At 40.2% G+C, this 21939-nt stretch overlaps 1 protein-coding gene across 8 annotated transcripts in view; it reads right to left on the reverse strand.

Annotated features, from left to right (window-relative positions):
• Positions 1 to 21939, reverse strand: part of nbeal2 (neurobeachin-like 2) — a 55328-nt gene that overhangs the window by 5019 nt on the left and 28370 nt on the right. For 6 of the 8 annotated variants that reach the window (XM_058375036.1, XM_058374702.1, XM_058374864.1 and 3 more), the window contains 34 exons: positions 21494 to 21586; positions 21180 to 21351; positions 20690 to 20823; positions 19945 to 20104; positions 19627 to 19729; positions 19323 to 19476; positions 18146 to 18292; positions 17900 to 18059; positions 17703 to 17791; positions 15868 to 16554; positions 15162 to 15340; positions 14251 to 14407; positions 13769 to 13912; positions 11068 to 11397; positions 9484 to 9633; positions 9146 to 9303; positions 8714 to 8838; positions 8244 to 8364; positions 7925 to 8085; positions 7234 to 7367; positions 7001 to 7108; positions 6759 to 6854; positions 6516 to 6640; positions 5494 to 5634; positions 4230 to 4360; positions 3659 to 3768; positions 3334 to 3451; positions 2654 to 2751; positions 2401 to 2514; positions 2211 to 2297; positions 1880 to 1989; positions 841 to 1013; positions 451 to 545; positions 102 to 218 (listed from right to left, as the gene is read on the reverse strand). In XM_058375036.1, the coding sequence (XP_058231019.1) occupies positions 102 to 218; positions 451 to 545; positions 841 to 1013; positions 1880 to 1989; positions 2211 to 2297; positions 2401 to 2514; positions 2654 to 2751; positions 3334 to 3451; positions 3659 to 3768; positions 4230 to 4360; positions 5494 to 5634; positions 6516 to 6640; positions 6759 to 6854; positions 7001 to 7108; positions 7234 to 7367; positions 7925 to 8085; positions 8244 to 8364; positions 8714 to 8838; positions 9146 to 9303; positions 9484 to 9633; positions 11068 to 11397; positions 13769 to 13912; positions 14251 to 14407; positions 15162 to 15340; positions 15868 to 16554; positions 17703 to 17791; positions 17900 to 18059; positions 18146 to 18292; positions 19323 to 19476; positions 19627 to 19729; positions 19945 to 20104; positions 20690 to 20823; positions 21180 to 21351; positions 21494 to 21586 (5181 nt within the window). The remainder of the gene's footprint in view (positions 1 to 101; positions 219 to 450; positions 546 to 840; positions 1014 to 1879; positions 1990 to 2210; positions 2298 to 2400; positions 2515 to 2653; positions 2752 to 3333; positions 3452 to 3658; positions 3769 to 4229; positions 4361 to 5493; positions 5635 to 6515; positions 6641 to 6758; positions 6855 to 7000; positions 7109 to 7233; positions 7368 to 7924; positions 8086 to 8243; positions 8365 to 8713; positions 8839 to 9145; positions 9304 to 9483; positions 9634 to 11067; positions 11398 to 13768; positions 13913 to 14250; positions 14408 to 15161; positions 15341 to 15867; positions 16555 to 17702; positions 17792 to 17899; positions 18060 to 18145; positions 18293 to 19322; positions 19477 to 19626; positions 19730 to 19944; positions 20105 to 20689; positions 20824 to 21179; positions 21352 to 21493; positions 21587 to 21939) is intronic. The other 2 variants (XM_058374945.1, XM_058374548.1) reach the window with 1 other exon arrangement.

Here is a 21939-nt window from a genome sequence, read left to right on the forward strand (position 1 = left end):
TGAGAGAGAGAGAGAGAGAGAGATGCAGAAAGTGAAATAAAATCTGTATTTTGTGGCAACATGGAAAAGGAGAGGTCTGACTAGCTTTAAGTGTGACTAACTTTTGATCCTGAGATAGCCATGTCCAGCTCTGTGCTAATGGAGACACAGGTGACCTCTGCATCATGACCACACAGCACCTGCACTGGTCGTGGAGACAGACCACTGGAGAAACCACCCTACACGAGAGAGAGAGAGAGAGATGTAAAATCAAGTGAGTGATCTGCACACTCTATTATTTTTTATTCTCTTCATTCATTTGAACTCCAGTGTTGAAACTAATGTTCTGTAGCCATTTCTCACTATTATATAAATGAACCAGTAGAAACATGTGCACTGTGTGTAGGTCTTGCTCTACAGCTAAGACTCTTAACGTGAATGAAGTAATTGATTAGTAAACATTGATCAGACCTGCTGGAGAACCTGCCACACCATGCAGGTGGTGTCACGAGAGCCTGAGATGAGGTAGATACCGCACAGGTCCAAAGCCAGACACGTCACTACATCTAAAATACACAGCATCAGGAGAGAGTATTTAATAAGTACTTGAGATAGATTTAGAGATAACGCATTATTATTACACTGTTAATCTGTAACCAGTTTCAACAAATGGCAATTTGTATTTGGGGTTTATTTAATTTGCATAAATGCTAATTAGCATTTATTTTCTTTTTTTTAATCAGCTGAATGATTTAAACGACAGCTCTTGTTATTTAACATGTTACTTCTTCCCTCTGGATCTCAGGGTGATTATGACTGACTGTGTATCTTTGAATAGCTGGTTTTGGTTTCATGTCTCACCTATGTGACGGCAGATCCTGCCCACTAGTTTGCCCTTGGTCAGTGTGGTGACGCGGAGACTGCAGTCCCAGTGTCCCCCGCTGAACAGCAGACGAGCGTCACTGGACACCACCAGCACCTGGGACCCGATGTCCACTCCAGGGGAGAAGGGGCCACTCAGGAATCGCTGTGTTCTAAATGTCACACACACACACACACACGTTTAAGTTAAATTAAAACTGCTTCTGGCACATTACGGAAACAATTTCAGAAGTATTGGCACCCTTCAAGACAATGGTATGAATAACTAGCTTCATCCATGAAAATGACAAAAATGGTTCCAGGGACAAAAGATCATGTTCTTATTGAAAACGAATTAAAATTAGGAGACGTTTAAAGGAAAATGAAACATTTGGCCTGTAGGAAAGGTGTATAAGATGCCTCTACAAAATGTCTTTGATCATGGAAGAAACACTATAAGGCCAAATGTATGGAACTAAGTGGCCCAAACCTGTTCCAGCATGACAATGCCCCAGTCCACACAGCGAGCTCCATGAAGATATGGTTTGCTGAGGTTGGAGTGTAGCAGCTTGAGTGACCTGCACAGAGCCCGGACCTCAACCCCACTGAACTCCTTAGGGATGAGCTGGAAAACCAACCCTGCCTCCTCAGCCTACCGCACTGCCTGACCTCACTACTGCTCTTGTGGCTGAACTGGTAAATCTCCACAGCCATGTTCCAAAACATAATGGAAAGCTTTCCTGGAAGTGTGGAGCTTATTATAACAGCTAAGACAGACTAAATCTGGAATGGGATGTTCAACAAGCACATATGGCTGTGAGGGTCAGGTATCCATATATTTCAGCAGGAGACTCCTGTGCATTTCTTTTTCCAAGGAAGGACTAGTGGGGTGCCAATAATTTTGAAAGCAGTGCACTAATAAAGAACATTTCATGTGTGTTTTTAATAAATCTGGACTTTAGAGTTATGGTATAATTAAGCAGTAGATTACTGAAGCATGTCCATGTGTTAGTTAATGTGTGTGTGTGTGTGTGCTTACTTCAGATTGCTCATAGTGGGGTCTTTAGTAAAGGTGAAATAATTGGCGATGTTCTTGTCATAGGGTAGCCAGCTGTGTGTTCCTATCTGTCCTTTAGCAGTCACAGTCACCTAGTTTAACACACACACAGGACAGAAAACATAAACACACCAAATACAGACAGAGCCTTGTAGAATAAAAAAGTGTGTGATTTGACAGATTTAAATAAGACAAACAAGTTGGTGCTCATAAAACACACTCTCATTATGGTTATATCATATGATAAGCTACTGGTACTGAGATCTGTGTGTGTGTGTGTATACGTGTATGTAAAAAGATGCTCATGTCTCACCAGCACATCAGACCCCGGGATGATGAAGGAGCGAGTTTGATTTCTGGGCACAATAGCCTGCACTAGAGGCACACCATCATTTACCACCTGCACACACACACACACACACACATAGATATTGACACACACTTAAATTTATCAAATAAAAAAAAACAGTGTTTCCAGTGTCTCCACTAAAATAGAGTCTGACCTCAAGGAATGGTCTCAGTTTGTCCAGGTGCTCGAAGAGGTTGGGAGGCAGAGTGTTGATACGTGCTTGCCGTCTGGACGCACTCTGTGCTAACATACGGGGAGGATGGGGCTCCTGAAGCACAACATGCACAGCAGTTAAATGATATTCTGTAGACTACTGTATTTTCACACATAGCGATAGAAGAGGATATTTCGATGCACGTTTTATGCACTAGATCTGATACAGAGGTTGATATGTTTTGAGGTTCGACCTTAAGAAGCTGACAAGGTGTTTGCCCAAAGTTACTAATGATGCCCTCCAGAGCCTTGCGTTCAGTCTCATTGGCTATGGCATCCAGATCCACTGCACCTGAAAAAACAAGTAACAACAAAAACTGTGTCAAAAATTCTGTGTCGGTTCCATATACAGGGTGTATACGTTGGTATAGCAGGTGCAGCTTGTTTCTCAGGTTTGCTTTATCTCACGTCTTGTGAAACTTGTTTATTATTGCCTGTGCATGACCTTTACCTTTCTCCATCCCACAGCTCATTGCCATGTACCTATTTGTGTTATTTGTATAATGCTTCATTTTTGTTTTTGTTCTGGTTTGTTCATCCATTGAGTACAGTTCGATGTTGAATAAAGGGTACATACATATACATATACATTCGTTTATGGCAGTGGTAGCTCAAGTGGTTAAGGCTCTGGGTCATTGACCGGAAGATTGGTTTTTAAGCCCCCAGCACCGACAAGCTGCCACCGTTGGGCCCTTGAGCAAAGCCCCCAACCCACCCTGCTCCAGGGGTGCTGCATCATGGCTGACCGTGGGCTCTGACCCCAACCCCCAAGGATGGGATATGCAGTAATGTATATGTGACAAATAAAGACAACTTAACTAAACTAAAATGTGTGAATGTAAGTTATGGAGTTAACCTGCACTGAATGTCTTACCTTCATATGTGCAGTAGTAGAACACATTGAGCGCCTCCACAGCTTCTGGCCCTCGCTGTTTATAGCCAAATATCAGATCAATCCACTCATGCAGGTGAGAAGACACATGCTCACTCTCCTGTAAACACAACCACAATGTGTATATATGTGTGTGTGTGTGTGTGCAAATATGCAGTAAACATGTGTGAATGTTACTTAAACCCAAGAATCTCTGGTTTCTGTTTGTATATGTATGAGTCCATGCTGATGTGCAGGTGTGTGTGTGTGTGTGCGCGCATGTGTGTGTGCGCAGGTATAAATATACACGTCTGCACGTGCAAATTACCAGTGCTTGGCGGTGTTTTCTGATGAAGTCTTCTCTAGAAGAAGCCCAGCGTGGCAGTACTACATCATTCACTGACTCCTGATTTACCTGAAGACAGCCCAAATTGAACCCTGTAGAATGAAATATATGTCAAAACAGTTATAATATTTTAAAGATATTTTCCTGGAGCAGCTCAAAGTGCTTTACAAGAAGAAAAAAAAAAACCCCGAAAACATTCTATACAGTGTATTCATTCACTACATTTGCTTTAAAACATTTTTTAATAGTCAAATAGTGTTAAAATAAAATGAAAGCAATGCCATAGATGCTCTCTATCAGTAAACGAAACTCATTGGGACATAACACGCAGAGACACAAAGTAAGATGACCAGGATACAATCAGCTCTGCATGAGGATTAGGAACAAATTCATAAGGAAAAGCACAACCTGATGCAGGTTAGAAGCCAAACCACATTATAATAAATATATCTTTTTTAAATGCCATATGATATAAGGAGATATGTGCAAGAGGTAAACAGTCCATATGAAAGTCATTATAGAATAAAGAGAAATGGTGTGTCCTGCTAGCTACCGTTCATGTTCTGCAGGAATTCTGGGAAGTAGAAGAACTCAGGGATGAGCTCTTTCACATCAGCGGGGCTCTCCATACGAGCCTGCCATGCTGCTGCTACTGAGTGGAACTGTCTATCTGCGCAGTCGAATCTGCACACACACACACACACACACAAACCCAAGAATCTGCATCAGGATGCTTTAAAATGAATAATAAAAATATATTCATAGGCAAACTTAAGAACACATGTATAGTCTAAAAGAATAATTTTTCTTCCATGTACACACGGTAATAGAAGATACACTAAGAAACATTATCATGAGTATTTTTATTTAATCCAGTATGACCTTGATAATGAATAACTGTTTGTTTAACCCTTTCGCCACACCATGAAATAAACTCAGATCTGAGTAACGTGAAGAGAACACAGCTTCACAGCTCGATCATGTGCAATACTGCCATCTACTGGACAATAAGAGTGACACTATCTGTACTCTTCAACCTCAGCTTCAAAACTAAAGATTCATTTTAAAGAAAACTATTGACCAGTAATTTGTTTACGCATCTTTTATTGTTTCATGTAATACTTATTTCTGAGGAGCTGATATATGCAACAGATGACAGTTTTGGCAACTTAAATGCACTTTCTTTAATAAAGTCTTGAGTTTCGGTTATTTATCAACACTACATAATGACAATATCCTCTCAGATCATCTGATCATACTTTTTTTTAGATACGGTTGTCAATTTTTTAGCCCTGGTCTCATTAAAAGCGCAAAATATCCTCTTCTAAATAAGTAAAGATGATTTGATAGCCGAGTTCGATATTAGGTCAGTAATGGTAAATAAAAACAACAACAAAAAAAAAGGTGAATTCAGATATTGGAGAAAAATAAGCAAGTCAGTTAGTATAACAAATAAATACTGACATTTATTTTGTTGGAATTAATTTTCTTATTTTAAATGGGAAAAAAGCTGCTGCTAATGTGTTTCAAATTTATTTATTTATTTTTAATTTGTCTAGTTTTAGAGATAAAAAAAGATAAATAAATACCTGAAGTGTGTCAGTATCTGGTTTGATCCTCAAAGTTTTGGTGTTAGTAAAGAAAAAAGTGGTATGTCACTGTCAGTGTTGTGTTGAACTGGCACTGGACTATAAATGCCCTATAAATGCCCCTGGATGTCACATGACCTGGGTACATGTCCATCATGCCTACAGTCATGGATGCTTTCTGTCTGTGTCGTGTGTTAAGTGTGTGATCAGTGTGAAGTGTGACCCTACTTGCCGCTCTGCAGCTGGATGTGCAGTCTGGTGAAAGGCTCCATGCGGATCATGTAGTGCATGACGCCCGCTGCGTTGGAGTAGTGTGTGCCGTAGTGGAACTTATCAACAGTACCTGTAGGGTCTTCAAAGCTCTCGTACCTGCACATACACACACACACACACACATTACACATAAAACATTACATTCAGATGAACTCCTTTAATTCCTAGCAGCCATTAGCAGGTCCAGACTTACATTCTTTTCTGAATGCATATACAGTGGAACCTCAGCACATGAATGCCCCCCCCTTACGGATTTTCGCCTTAAGAATATGAAGCATTTTCAATATACGAACAAACCAAACCAACCGCTGGCTAAGTTGCCTGTACATCTGGGGGCTGTTCAGAACTTGTTTGCATTAGTGGAAAGTCAGCGAAAGCTGTTTCGAAAGTGTCAACCCACGATACCAACGTTGCCTTCGGCATGCATTCATCATGATTTTTCGGGTGTTTGTTTGTTGACAGATTGGTGGCGTGGGTGGTCTGTTCTATTTTTTAGCCCAAGCTTGGTGGCACGACTTCCTGTGAGGACCCTTGACATGGAATGCTTGGCTTGGGTCAGTTCTTCGTAAGCAGCCATACAGTTTACATACGCTGCATATTGGTGATATTGGTAATATTTTTGGGTGGCTGGAACGGATAATCTGTATTTACATTATTTCTTATGGGTTTCACAATACAAATTTTCACCTTAAGAACTCGCCTCCAGAACGAATTAAATTTGTATGCCGAGGTTCCACTGCATTTTATTTTCCAGTTAATTTCATTACTGAATAAGACATAGTAGTTACTCAATAATTTGGCTTTGGATGAATAACTGAATAAAGAACTTTATTTTAAAGGTTACTCCTTGCTGAACAAATCAGCATAAATTTTTGTTTGATTTTGTACTCGAGCCGATCCAAATTCTACTGTGACTTAAGTGGCCTGGTTTTAAAGATCAGGTGTAGGTGATGTACAATAAAGACAAGGTAGCTCACTTCTCTCGGACATCCTGGGCATGGCGAGGGTTCACCACTCCGATGGGCTTAGACAAATCTCTGAACACAGCCGGATCTTCTAAGTCCAGTTTATCGGATGTGTAGTCACATAGCACCCAAGGGAACTGAAACAGACACACACACACACACACACAGCAGGTCCACATAAAGTAAAGCAAACTCTTTAAAACACCAGTTAAAGATTGAAAGACATATGAGAAAGTAAAAGAAGTGGAGTTTTACCACAGGGTACTGCGACAGATCGTTGTAGGTGCGACCAGCAATGGTATTGAGCTGCATGAGATACTCAAAGTTTGAGATCTCTCTGCACACCCATTTCTGCAGGACAGACACACAAGCACAATAAATATCTGTACAAAGCCAGGACAACAGATTCACAATGAAATGAAAGACTGAAGACATTCCTAAACTCTTAAAAGTGAAGTATATGAGATGAACAGAAAATGTTTCACTTAGAATAATACCTGAGTGAGATTGGAGGCTTTGAGGAGTTCCTGAGGAGAGCGGGAACCAAAGTAAAACAGATTCGGCGGCCTGAGACCCAGAATCCTAGAGTAGACTTTGTTCCTCACCTGGGGTTGACAAAAAGCATCCATTTACACACATGCTTAAAAAAGCGTAGACAAATCATTCAGGAGTGTCCCTCGTACAGGATGTGTAACACCAGCGCTAATGAGGACTCTTAGTCTGAGTTCACCTTCTTCCTGAAGTTGATGAAGTAGTGAGCCTGGTCGATAAAGAAGAGCTCGAGGGCCGAGCGGCGCAGGTTATAGCGTCTCAGATGGACCTCTCTCAGCTGACTCAGCGGCCGCTTAAAATCAAAGCCAATCCCTGCACCAGCACACATATAAACAACATTAAAGCTCAAACAGATTATTATGTGTTGTAGCCTTTTTGTCTCATGTGGCTGATTCAACAAAGGAGAAAGTGCACAAAATTTTTCACTGATGCATCAACTAAGACTTGGTTTCTAAGGGGTTTGGTGTCTAAGGTTTATTTCTTTTTGCTGTTCAAGGTAGCTATAATCAGTTTCATTACATTTCTGGGCATCTGTTAAAGTTTAGATTTTTTTCCTGAATTTAGGTCCTTGAAGCTGTCTGATGCTAATAATTCACCTGACATTTTATAGAGAAATACAGTGAGTAGAAAGTAGAGATTTATTATTATTTTTTTTAATGTAGGAAAAAGTTAAAACAAAACAGATATAAAATACAGTAGTGATTGGGCTTGGTTACTACTTAACTGTTAGATTACTAGCCTGGTATAAACAGCTAAATGTGTGACATAATTGAGCCGCTAAAGAAAAAAAAGTTTACACACCCCTGAGTACCTTGTATGTAGATACCCTCTATGTATATGTCTATTGTACATCTACTTTACAGTCATACCTTCCTCTGTCTCTTCCTTCTCACTGCTGGCATCAAAGAAGTAGATGTGGTGTGTTGTAACCTCGAGACGACCCATTACCACAGCCTCTATAGTGATGAGCTCACAGTCCTCAGAGAGTACGAGCTTCTCCTTTTGGCTCTCTTCTTCTACCTCCTCCGCCCTGACACACACACACACACACACAGTCATCTCTGACACTCACACCCACAGCTGTTTTGAACTTTGACACTGCTTTGTTTTTTTTCTAGCACATGTGCATTTTTTTTTTCTATTTTGAGTACATTTATATGGATACTGTGTGTGGGTGAGGCTGCTTACTGGCTGTTCAACAAGAGAAGGTCTTCTTCCTCCAGTTGGTCATCTTCCATGTCACTCACTTTCGCTTCCTTAGCTACAGCCAGTGGGAGGGGCTCGGCGGAACTGCGAGGGCTCTCGGCTCCTACAAAGAACCGAGAATGCAAACTTCAGGTTCCGCATCACGTCAACAATCACAGTTTATTTCTGAAACTAAAAATGCACATTTAATAAGCTTATAGGGATAAATAAAAAGTGCACAACTATTGACTACTTAGTGATGTTGTGCTCTTTATCCAAGTTTTATTTAATGTAGAAAATGTTTAAATTCTTTATTTTTAAAGAATCCATCCATCCATCCATCCATCCATCCATCCATCCAGACAAGCTAAACATGTAAGCATGTGATTTGTGGTAATGAATCTGCAGTTCATAAACCTGATATATGTGTGTAGTTGTGTATCTATGTGTGCACTAAATACTGTGAAACACACCCATGTTATCCCGGAGAGCGCTGGCCTCGCTGTGAGAGTCGAAGTTGTAGTTGGGCACAAGCTTTAAACGCATCTTGGAGTACGTCTCTGCACTAGACAGCTTCCACTTCACCTCTGGTTGATCCCTAAAACATAAACACATCACAGTTAATCCAATGTGACCTTTTAATGGAATGAATACCAGACATTTTGTACAGCTTACATCTACAAACAACAGTAGAGTATTTATTTATAAAACATTTATTATTATTATTATTATTATTATTATTATTATTATTATTATTATTATTATTACTTTACTGTCACAATATGTTTATGTGTTACTGAAGCACTGATTCAAAATCAGCTCTCACGTCTTGCAGGACCCTGGATGGATGCACACACACACACACACACACACACACACACACACACACACACACACACATATACCTGTTTGCCCAAGCTCTTCTTTCACTGGTGAGCAGCCTGCGCCAGGATTTCCAGTGCTTCCACACCACCACCTGCTGGCTGTTATTTAGCTTCTGTCCACTCACATAGCGACTGTTCTCAATGCGTACACGCCTCAGGTATGGGTCTACAATCAACTCCTGAAAACACACACACACACACACAGACACACACAGACACACACAGACACACACAGACACACACACTGACCACTGAGCAATAGATAAAACAGGATGGTTCTCCAATCTCCTTCCTTCAAAAATCAACATCATTTTGTGTGTCTTTTTTTTACTTCTGACAGGAGATGACTAGATACAGACCTGAAACTTGGCTTTGCAATCTGCTTTGTCCTTGCTCTTCTTTTCAGCAGTGCTCATCAAGTCATCAAAACACGAGTTCCAAAAATTGGACAGTAAGTCGTGGCTTTTCCCAAAAGTGTCCAGCTCATATTGCTGCATGGTGGGTCTCACCTGGAAAAGTAAATAAAACAGAGATTAGCTTACAATTCATTTAAATCTGCTTTCAGGGATACAGTAGAACATATGGACATACATGGTGTACATACACAAATACAAAGCTGAACATAACCTGATATATCTGTGCCACACACACACACACACACACACACACATACATTCAGGCATGCTAATGTAGTGTATGATTTGTATATACAATCCGAGCAGATTAATGACTGTGTTGTCATATTCTGCTCCATAAAGTTTCTCCAGAGCCAACGAGGTAGACATCTGTTTAATCTACATCCAAGATTTATTTTGCAGCTGGGAGATGCTGCAAATAAATCACACCTTCCTTTCTGCCTTGCTTTGGCAATGCAGACTGCTTTCATCATGAACTGGTCTAAATATGGACTCATATCGCAGACAGGATCAGAATCAGTATCCTACTCTTAAAACAAACATGCTGCCACTGTGTGAATGATTTACCCAATTAAATCAGGCAGGTCATTACTTTGCTTCATTAGCAAATGTAGAGATGTAGAGACCTGAAGACAATTTAGGATTGAGGCTAATCGCAAAGATAAACTCGAAAATAATATGTATGAAATGTTTATTAAAACAAACAAAATAAACTGACACAGCATTAGTGTACGGCCATTTTGATCCCATATAATAATAATAATAATAATAATAATAATAATAATAATAATAATAATAATTATTATTATTATTTATTTTTTATATATATTATTATTATTAGGGGTCAAAATGGCTGTACACTAATGCTGTGTCAATAATTATTAATAATTTTATTAATTAATAGTTTCTTTCTGACTGTGCTTTACTATATTAAAACGTTATCATTTCTACACTAACAGTTATTGACAGGCACCTGGCAGATCACCTATATGTTCTAAAGTTAATAATAATTGAAGGACCAAATGTTATGTTGTAACTTGTAGTAGTTCATGTGGTGAAGATTTCCGTAAGGAAAAATTTATTCCACAGGAAACCGCTCAGGACAGAGGGCTTCACAGAAACACATGCTTGACATGCTGCATTATATCCTTCAATATATCCAACTTCAAGAGAGATAAAAGTAAGGCTTGTATACACAGAACTAACATGGACACCAAAAACATAACAAAAAACTGTGGGAAAACACGTTCATTAATATGTGAAGGATTTATAACTGATGGCATATTATTGTGGCGTAACAGGAAAAAAAATACTTTGAGTCATGATGATATTGGAAAATAATCAGCTTTGATTAACACCCAATGTTGATTATTTTCCAATACCAGCATGCACTGTCTTGTTTTATTCTGTCCTGCTTGGATATGTGTTTCATCCAGAAATTTGATATTTTTAGATTCTACACCCTGTAATGCTGAATGTAATTGCCTTTTAATGCATTACTGAGATCGTATTAGTCTCTATACTCACATGATTGCAGTAGAAGAGCTGCCACTCGACTGTGTTGCAGTAGGACAGCAGATCCTGGGCGAAGGTGGCGCTGCCGTTGGTGGGGGGCAGGTTGGGCAGAAGCTGCTGCAGTTTGGTGGGGTCAGCGTGCTGGTCCAGGAGTGTGCGCACCACCGGCACCAGAGGCCTCAACACTGCCTCTATACCTGCTGTACCAAGCATCAGAGACATGCCTTCTGCAGGCCACAGAGTTGCTCCCAGACGACCCAACAGGAAACACACCTCCTCCCATGACAGACACAGCACCTTCTGCAGCAGACTGTGCAGCTTTACACACGCCATCTCACCCACCTGTGTAAACAAACAGTGCAGAATAAACATTCATGAATTGCCCTCACGTATGTACAATGCACTGCTCTTTACTTATCATCTTCACTGATCATATCACTTACTGTACTGTACTGATGTACACTCTGTCTCTGAATATCCTTGTACTGTATGTGCATTACCTTTCCATTTTATGTTAATAATTTTTGCACTGAATCTGCAATATCTCCCATTATGTCACTTTAACTCTGCACATACTGCTTCCTTCTTTTGTCTGGGTTTGAGTCTACAAATATAGCATAAGGATCTCAGATTATACCTGACCATCTGACCTGTATGTACTTCTTATCCAAACTGTTGTGGAATCACACAATTGTAAAACATGGTATAGCATTACAGTTCCTCTTTACTGAAACTAAGAGTCTCAAACCTGTTCCATGAAGACATGGTGTGGAAAGGTTACAGTGGAAGTACTCGAATGTCTACACCTGACCTCAACCCCTGAAACTGAACACCTTCAGGATGAACTGGAATGTCAAGTCTTCTCACTTGACATCACTGCCTGACCTCTCTAATGCTCTTGTGGCTGAATGTGCACATCTCCAAAGCCACACTTTAAAACCTACCATCAAGCCTACCCAGAAGAGTGAAGGTTATTTAAATAGCAATGGGATGGTCAGTTAGCACATATGGGTGATGGTCAGGTGTCCACATACTTTGTGCCATATATTGTTTGTTTCCTATGAGCCAGAGATGGTTTACAAGGTACTTCCTCCATTAGATTCATAGATTATTTTATTCTATGAATTTTCAGTCATTTTGGATGCCTCTTGTGCTGCACTAATATACAGTCTACAGCAAAAACATGCACGTTAATGAACCCAGGCACACGTCCTTATGAATAATTTGTTATTATGACCTCTGTTCACCTTCTGAATTGAAATTGTATCTATCACTTTGAGTAACTACAGAAACATAAATCCTGGATAGTTTTATTTCATTAAGCCCATTCCAGGCATTTTGGGAGGTGTGTGTCAATTGTCCCAAAAGTCTCCACAAGAAAAATGTCTTCCAAACTTTTGCACATTTATATTATTAGATATTATATATTCTTTCCTTTAAGAATGCCTTTTCCGTTTCTTAAATTAACTGATGATGTGACTTAATTAAAATTTTTTTTAAAGCTCTTTTCAATCACACCACTCAATAATGACCTTGATAAATAGCAATAAATGCCACATTATAATCATTTCCATCCAGTATTATATCCTGGTAGTTCTCCCTAAATGCCACTGCCTTGGTATTCAGTACTATTAGCTTGTTTAGATTGTTGTTTGAAAGTTATTAAAGATGTACTATCACATCGCAGGTTCTATTTCACCGTCGAAAACAAACATGGCTGCAATGGACTCCAATTCCCAGCATCCATCAGCACACCCACAGTCATAGTCCCCAGCCTTCTGATAATGTTCACACGTGTTCCATTATACATGCTTGGTTTCAGTTCCTTGTTGCAAGGTATACGTTCTGATCCATTGGTCTGTGATGTTACTAAGCCCGTTTAATTGCGTCTGTGATTTTCCAGTTTTTGAACTGTTTGTTTTTCTAACCATTGCATTTGCCTAGCCCTTGTGATTCTGTTTACTCATGTTGACCTGTTTTTAGCCCGAGTATTTAATAATGTTTTGGATTTTTTGTTACAAATTTTTTGCCCTGTTCCCATTATTTTGACATAAGAAAAAAGGTTTGAAATATACCACATTATTATTAAAAGAAAAAGAAAAACAAAGACAGTTTTTGTTACTGAGATGGTCAGTGAAAGAAATAATGTTAAATATCACCATCCATCTGGAAAAAGTTCTACTTTATAAAAAAAAGAAGAAAAAGTTCTACTGTTATAAATGGAAAACAACTGAAAGTCTGGTTAAAACATGGGTTATAATAACAGGAAATAGCTGAAGTTTAATGTCAGCTCTTGACACAAGTTTATTCTGTACTTATGAATAAACCGAGCATATATATTCAGCTCTGTGAAATGACTTGAAGTAACCCATGTGAATAAAGGGTTGGTAAAGAAGGTAGGTATTGAAGACATCATTAGTTGTGTGTGTGCATGTGTGTGTGTTTGCACGACCCTTTTATCTCCAGCTGCAGAAAGAAGGCTGATGCCTCTGTGATAAGGCAGAGCGGCAGAACGCTGACATTAACATTTGTTTGACATGCGCCGCTTTTAGTTGTTAATGGCTCTCCACTCGTCCTGCAAAAACAAATCTTCTTTCCAAAGGTCAAATGCAAGCAGCTACTTCAGGCTGCTTGAGAAAGCTGCACAAGCTGCTTCACTGCTTGTTCGCAGTGATTCAGGGCTTGTGTGTATGAGCGTGTGTTATGCGTATACCTGCGAGTTCTGCTGCTGTATGTATCCTGTTATGATCCACAAGCCAATCTGAGCCATCCGTTTGAGCTCTGTTGCGCCGGCTGTTGCAGAAGTGGTATGCCACGCCTGCAGCCTGTCGAGCAGATTCACCACTCCTTCAAAGATCTGAAAACACACACACACACACCACAGTGAGCATGCTTGCAGACCAGAGGAGACACACAACTCATTAAGAGTTCATGGTCAAAGAAATGTGCACTATCAAGTGCAATAACAGGAAGTTACATTAAACAAGTGTGTGCAAGTGCATAATAAATGTGTGAAGCTATAATATACTGTGCTCACATTATGTTTCTGCTCAGATCTTTTTATTTGAAGTTTTGAAATTAAACCAGATCTGACAAAGACAAATGATGAGTTTCTACAATTGATATGAAAATTCCTTATCATGCATAAGTATGACAGACGGAAAATAGTGGGACGCTTATATGCATATCCATAACCTTTTCGCTCCACAGTGTTTGATTGTCAGTGCCTTCTGCAAACAGGAAATCCTGTAGCAGTCTGAGGAGGCGGAGCAAGGAGGGAATATAAGGCAGAGACAAGCCCTGAGAGTCCCGCAGGTCGGAAAGAGACGACTCCAGCATCATCTCCAAAAGACTGAAATGCGAACATAGAGTCAATATACAGAAGGTGTAAATGAATCAATAACCATTAAAGCAATCTTATGTAATGTCTCTTTTTTTTTTTTTTTTTTTTTACACCACAGCACTATCGTTTCTATAGTAACGTCTTACACGCAGTCTTACAGGCAGATGCAATGCATAAACGGATTTAAAGAGATAAAGTTTTCTGACAAGGGAATGTAATTTGTGCTTTGTTTCTCAGCAACATGATGAGCTGCATTTTCTTGTCTCATTACATGCACAAGAAGGAGAGGGGGGGTGAGAGAGAGAGAGAATAACTTTTATATCTACTATAATGTAAGTAATAACAAAAACCAAGCCAACATTAGAAACATAACGATAATATAACATAATATTTTTTTTATCATTATGATAAAATTACCACATCAACTTAACCAGATAAACAGGCACATTATTGTGCACATTACAAGTGAAAATAAATAAATAATACTAAAAACGACATGCATTTATTCAGACTGTCTAAATGAAACATCAAGGTTATTTGGCCAAATAGAGGAGACCTGGAGGCCTTACTGCTTTATCCAACCTTCCAGCTGCAACAGATGATGTGTATGACTAGTTGTAGAGATCAAGCAACAGATGTTTCTCATCAGTCAGATGTTTGAGCGACCCTGTTATTGGTATTTCAAATCTTTTCAGAGGATTTCAGGCATTTGCTCAAAGAACACATGCCAGCGGTATTCCAGTGAAATAAATGTGTTTCTTACTTGCGCTTGATATCATCCGGGTGCCGCACAAGCTGCCAGGAAGAGCCCAGTTTGGTGAGGGCTGAGAAAACCTGCCCTCTCTCTCGCCACACTGCATCCTCCGTGCCTTCTGTGCCAGTCCACAGCACTCGGAACACAATGTTAGTCAGCAAGTTGCACAACTCCTCCTCTGGGGCCTGCTGAAGAGAGATATAGAGGCAAAAAGTGTTGAATGTTTAAGCACAAGGAAAACTCCAGCATGTTTGTTGCTGAAATTTCTGCTGTCTGGAAATTGATTAAGTTTAAAAGTAGCACCATAATAACATAAGAACGTAATGTGAACGAGTTTGCAAATAACATGCATTAATACAGACTAAGGGAAACATGTTTATTACTATTAGCCTACTTCTAATAAAGTTTCTAATATGTGATTGTTCTGTGCATGACAAAGCATTAGCTAGCTGCTAATTAACATTTCATCTATGGAGATATTACTATCCTGACTAGCTGACTAGCATGGAGCAATAATATGGACATTCTATGGACCAGGAGATGCATTATGATAATAGTTATGTTTAATCGCAGCTACAAGCCAAATGAAAATGGTTAAGGAAATCAACCTGACCTGGTTAACTGATTTGTAAAAAGCAGACTCAACCCAACAATGCTGTATCCTAAAAACCCAATTTATATGATAAGATATCACTTTGGCTGTAGGAGTCGGTACCTGTGGGTTGGAGTTGTTGGAGATGGAGTCTGAGGTTGGAGGCTCATTGCAGTAGCTGGCGTCATCCAGCACATTAGACAAGCTGGAACTCTTGCGTGCTCTGAGCCCAAGAAAGGGCTTGTTATATTCTATAGACGACGGTGTGTCTGGAGTCTGAGGTCCTCTTTGCCCTCCCAGCTCTAGATCGGGTGATGTACCTAGAGGTGACATCGGCTGATAGAGACTCTCGTCCACTTCCTCCAGCAGCTGTGTGGATGGGACGTCCACTGTGTTGGACAGGGATGACGAGCGGCTGCCCTGTTCCACCGAGTCGAAAGATTTGAAGTTCATCGAGTCACTGAAGCTTTTCAGTTGACCTTCTACAGGCGGAGACTGAGACAATCCCATAAAACCGTCTGTAATGTCCCGAGAAGCTTCTTCCTCTTCATCATCCTCATCTTCCTCTGCCTCCTCATGCTGGGAGCTGTAGGGGATGAAGAGGTCAGAGCGAGGGCCGTCCACACTGTCATCCCTTCGGAGCAGGTGTCTGGAGGGTATAGGCTCCAGGGAGGTGTGAGGGCTGGATACACTGGTAGTACGAGACTCATAAGACTCTTTGACGTAGAGTTTAGTGAGAATGTCTTGCCAGCCAGGTTGCCGGGCCAACTGCTTAACGTAGTCCTCGTTGGAGTAGATCAAGTAGAATAGCTGCAGGCGGATTCAGATACATCAGGTCATACTGTCATCACCAATATCTCTAAGCTTACGCTATATTCATACATTCGTTATTTTTTAAAGGAATACTCCAGCATTTTAGAACCAAATCTCTATTTAATGCATTTTTTGTATTTATGATTACCATGGACATGAATTCTGATGCTTTGCACAATTTCTTTGTACTGTGCAAGGGCTAGAAAACATGTGTAATTGAAACCTGGGAACTTGTAGAAGAGTAAAATGCATTCATGTAATGTAATAAACATACATGAAAAACTCATGCACTGTAGATATCATGATTCTGTATAATTCAGAATTTCAAAAATGGGACTGCTTTTTCTGAGGGAAAAGTTTGTGCTTCTGCATTAACCATGTAGCTCAAAGTAAACATATGGCTCCTTAGCCCCAACAAAGTAAACATGGCTCCTTAGCCCCAGGAGGCAAGCGTGTGATGTTTAATAAAGCAAATCAGTCTTAACATTCCAGGTGGGGGCCAGAGAACAAACGGACAACCTTAAACACGGGTAATCCCTTGGCAAAGAAAAAATGAATACCAGGAACACAGAACAAAAACGAGCCTCAGACTTAACCATCTGTTGAAACAGATAGAAACAGCTAGGTTTAAACAGACAAACTGATTACAAGCTTGAAAGTGAATACCTGGACACAATTGGGAAACATACCAATGACCGGACAGGGAGGAGACAGGACTAGAACCAAAACACAGGCAAATCACAAGATCTCAAAACAAAACATGACTGGAGTGCTTGTGGCTGTGAGAGCTGCACTAAACGCTGGGAGGTGATACCTCTATGATCGGTTTCCTGACGAATGGCTGTTTTGACTAAACATTCTTTCTTCAGGACAGAGAATCATGCCAAAATACTAATCCAGGGTAATTACTTAGACTCTACAGATAGGGGAGATAAGGTTGACAACATGATGTAGTATTCCTTTAAAACGTTCAGATAAAATAACCAATGTCTGAGACAGTTAATTAATATACAATGACCTACTCAGGATTTGCTATATTAAATCAATAACTGCCATTAATTTTGTCATTTCTTGCCACATGGCATCAAACACAATCAGTGACCCCAAGTAAGATTCCTATTCCTTTCTTCCTGGTAGCCACTTACCTTGCGACATATATCCAGTCGGACAGTGAGATCAGCCCGGTGGGACAGGTACACAACTGCCAAAAGATCTCTGAAGCTGGGTGAGGGATCTACAGCACACAACACACACAAACACACACACACAGACCTACATGTGAGCCAGAAGTTCATAAGCATGTCGTACTCTCTGCTGTCCCACTGCTTCACCAGCTGTTTACCTGTAGCCAGCACCTGCTCATACAAGCAGCGGATGATTGTCATTGTGACTGGGACCTCCTCCAGGAAGCAGACCAGGCCTAGGTAGCTGGGTTCTCTCAGCTTGACCCGCTGTTTGTTGCGCTCTGGGACTCGCTCACTTTTCAGCACTTTATACATGATCTGCAGAACAGCATGGAGAATCAATATGCAGTGTTGGATATACAGAGACTGGATGTAGAAAGAGGCAAAGAGTTGGATTTGCTCACTCTGAACACTCGTTCACGTGCGTCATCATTAAAGCTGGGCTTCAGTAGCAGACAGTAGAGCTGCTCCACCCCCCACTCCGGCAGCACAGACAGAGCCTGAGGACTGCTCCTCAAAACGGTATACAAAACATCCAACAGCATGATCGCCTGTGTGGAGTCAGAGAGAGAGAGAGAGAGAGAGAGAGAGAGAGAGAGAGAGAGAGAGCAACTTTTATAATTAAAGAAACAGTATGTTTTGTGGCTAACAAACTGAAGTGGTTAAGAGTGTGAGAGAGACAGAGAGAGAGAGGAGAGAGAGAGAAAGATATAAATGGTATAAATAAATAAACTCTGTCTGCACCATGACGCATCTGCACCACGTAGCTTCCGAGAAAGTGCAAAGGGAGTAAGAATATATAAATATTAATATTAATATAATAATATATATTATATATCTGTATATAAAACACATGAATAGAATAGAACAGAATGAACCTAAATGGGTTAGCTTAGAAGAAAAGCTTACAACAGAACAGAATAAAAATAATTGAATGAAAGTGAATGAAAATAAATGGATTAGAATAGAAATGAATAGAACAGATTAGAATAAAATACCAAAGAGTAGAATAGAATGAAATACAACAAAACAGACAGAACTAAAAAAAAAAGAAAAGAAATTAATGGAAATTTATAGAATAGATAAAACAGAACATGACAGAATTGGACAGAAAAAAACTGAATAAAATAAAACCAAACAGAACACAAAAGACAAGATTAGAATTAAACAGAAATGAGTAAAAATTTATAGAATATAACAGATTTGAATAGAGTACAATAGAGCAGAATAGAATATAAGTGAAGGTAATAGAATATAACTGAGTGCAGTAGAATCGAATAGGGCAGAACAACACAAAATGAAAGAGAATTGAATACAATGGAACAGAACACAACAAGAACAGAACAGCCTGGAATAGATTTAAGTAAAGCTTGAGAAAGAAAAGAGATGAGGAGGAATCAGAGTCAGAGACAGAAACAGAGACAGAATCAGAGTCAAGAGTCAGAATCAGAATCAAGAGTCAGAATCAGAGTCAAGAATCAGAAAGAGTCAGAATCAGAGTCAAGAGTCAGAATTAAAGTCAAGAGTCAGAATCAGAGTCAAGAGTCAAAGTCAGAAACAGAATCAGAGTCAGTGTGTTACCTGCTGCTGGTCCTGCACTACTACACTGTAGGCCAGAATACTGTGCAGCTCCTTTGTAGTGGGAGACTTCAGCAGGAAATCTTTCAGTAGCTCAAAGAGTGATGTCTGTACTGTCTTCCTCTCATCTGACAGAGCACTGCCATCCTTCTCCACACTACACACACACACACACACACACACACACGCACACGCACATGCACACAGACACACACACACACACACACACACACAAACGAACACTTTGTCAATCCTCTTGTACAGTCTATCATTTGTAACAGTGCTGTCTTATATTTGCTGTTATTACCTGTAGTGTGCACGAATAGAGTCCAGGATGTACTGAACCCCATACTTCCTGCGTGTTCTCTGTTTGCCCTCCTTCAAGACAGACGACAAATACTGCACATGACCTACAAACACACACACACACAGCAAAACTTTATAGCTCATGGCCTTCTGCTTAACACTTCAAATCAGCTTTTGAGGTTTTATGCTCATCAAAACTAATATCTACAGAAGTCAAATATCAATATGACTATTTAGGAGCTTTTCTGGGTACTGTGTCATGGTAAATCATTCCCAGAACAGAGTCATTAGTGGAACATTCCGGAACGTCAGCATTTACCGAGGCAGACTGCAAAGTGACAGTGGCTCCAGATGCGGAAATCAAGCAGGAGGTGCTGGTAGAGCTGAGACAGCAGAGTGCTGTTGCCCTCGCTGGAGACCTGCTCCAGCAGCAGCTGGCATGCCATCAACACACTCATATCCATCATAGTGCTGGGCACCTAACAGAGAGAGACAGTGAGAGGAAGACCGAAACAAAGCAATAGTAATACATGTGAGTCTAGCAGAAAATGAAACCTGTTTGTTGTGGCATGGTGACGTGATGGCAGAAGCAAGCTTTTAAGACATCATTGAACATGAGTCGTACTAAAGCCACAGACCTTTCCTTAACACCACCTGATGCACAACATCTGTCACAGAGTATGCATACAAGTACACATGCAGAGATGTGTGCAGTCCTAAAACTACCTTGGGTGCTCTCTGTCTGAGAAACCTTTATTTTTTACTAACTGTTATCTCCTTGCACAAAGCTTCAACACTGAAGATAGACATGTTTGTTTTTTAAAACAGCATGTTTTTATTATTAGGTTAAAATAATATATGAGGTGTCTGCTATTACAAAAACGAGTACTGTCAGCTGCTGCAGCCATGCTGTTACAGAAAATCAATGAACACTTTCTATTCAGAATCCGAATCACGAACTGAACAGTTCTGGGGTATAACTAACTGCATGCTACACACTGAGAAAATGTCTTTACCTGCAGTGATAACATTTTTCGCTATATTGTAGTGGGAGTGTGTGCTACCTTGCTGAGCATGGCTCCTATAATGGGCGGCCCATGGCACTGAAGAAGACTCTCTTGATTGACTGGGTGATTGCGCAGCATGTTCCTAACCATAAGGAGGAATGCGGCAACGCTGTTTCTTTCCAAGCGGCCCTCTGACGGAGTGAAGGACGGAGAAAAATGGTTGGAACAAAATTGTATATCATATCATTTACATTTAAAGCTCATAAAATAGCACAGGGATGAATATTATGCTTTCAGAAAGTGCTACTGAATGTGTAGGGATGGTCTATTTGTCAAATTTAAAACAGTGACTCACTGTGTAAATGAACTGTTAGAGATTTGCACTGTTTAGTGATTCTAGAAATGATTTCTAGAGTTGCTAACTCTTGTACCCTTGAAAACGCTGAACACTGAACTAAGCATTCCTAAGGTTTTTATTTATATATTTATTTTTTATTTCCTTTTCTCTATAAATCCAGATCCACCTAAATTCTGCAAAATTACTAACCACAGGATTTTCCCAGAGGGAGCAGCATGCCTGCTGGACCCCTGGAAGAGGTCAGATCTGGTCCCAGTAGGTCAGAGGTCTCCTGCCCAGCAGTCTCACCCTGCTCCAGTACACAGACCTGCTCGAGCAGGGGCAGCAGTGCCCCCATTCCACCCACACAGTTCAGCACATCCTACACAAACACAACCAGGGGCAGGGTTAGGGAAATGTGAGAATACATGATGTACATCCTCTTGTCCAGTGTTTTGCTTAAAGCTGACAAATCACTACGCAGACTCCTGAATGTTGCCATGTGAACAGTAAAGCGTTTGAACCTTGATGTCCCAGTTGATAACCCTGTGTCCGGTTAGTCTGCCGTCATACATATGGTTAGGAGATAGATCTAGACAGATCTGGTTTTTAAAGGCCTGCAAGACACAAAACACATAACAGAGCAAAAAACATTTTGAAACAGTGCTTCACACCAGAGTGCTGCAGAATATTTTAAATTTGACTGGTAATATGTTGCTGATTAATTATTAATAAGACTAGCGCTTACAGGGAAATTGCAGGTTTATATTAATGTGCTTAATTTAGAGTGGAGTAGACTAGAGAGTACTTTATTAATCCCTAAGGGGAATTTGTTGTCACAACAGACACAAAACAAGGAGAGACACAACAGTGAGGACTAGATCTTAACACAGAAGCAACACAAGACGTAAAGTGCACACGTTTAGTTCATACGTTTTTAAAGTAACAGCTAATTTCCTGTCAAATCATA

The sequence above is a fragment of the Hemibagrus wyckioides genome, linkage group LG01 (assembly GCF_019097595.1).
Source record: "Hemibagrus wyckioides isolate EC202008001 linkage group LG01, SWU_Hwy_1.0, whole genome shotgun sequence".
In the NCBI taxonomy this organism is placed as follows: domain Eukaryota; kingdom Metazoa; phylum Chordata; class Actinopteri; order Siluriformes; family Bagridae; genus Hemibagrus; species Hemibagrus wyckioides.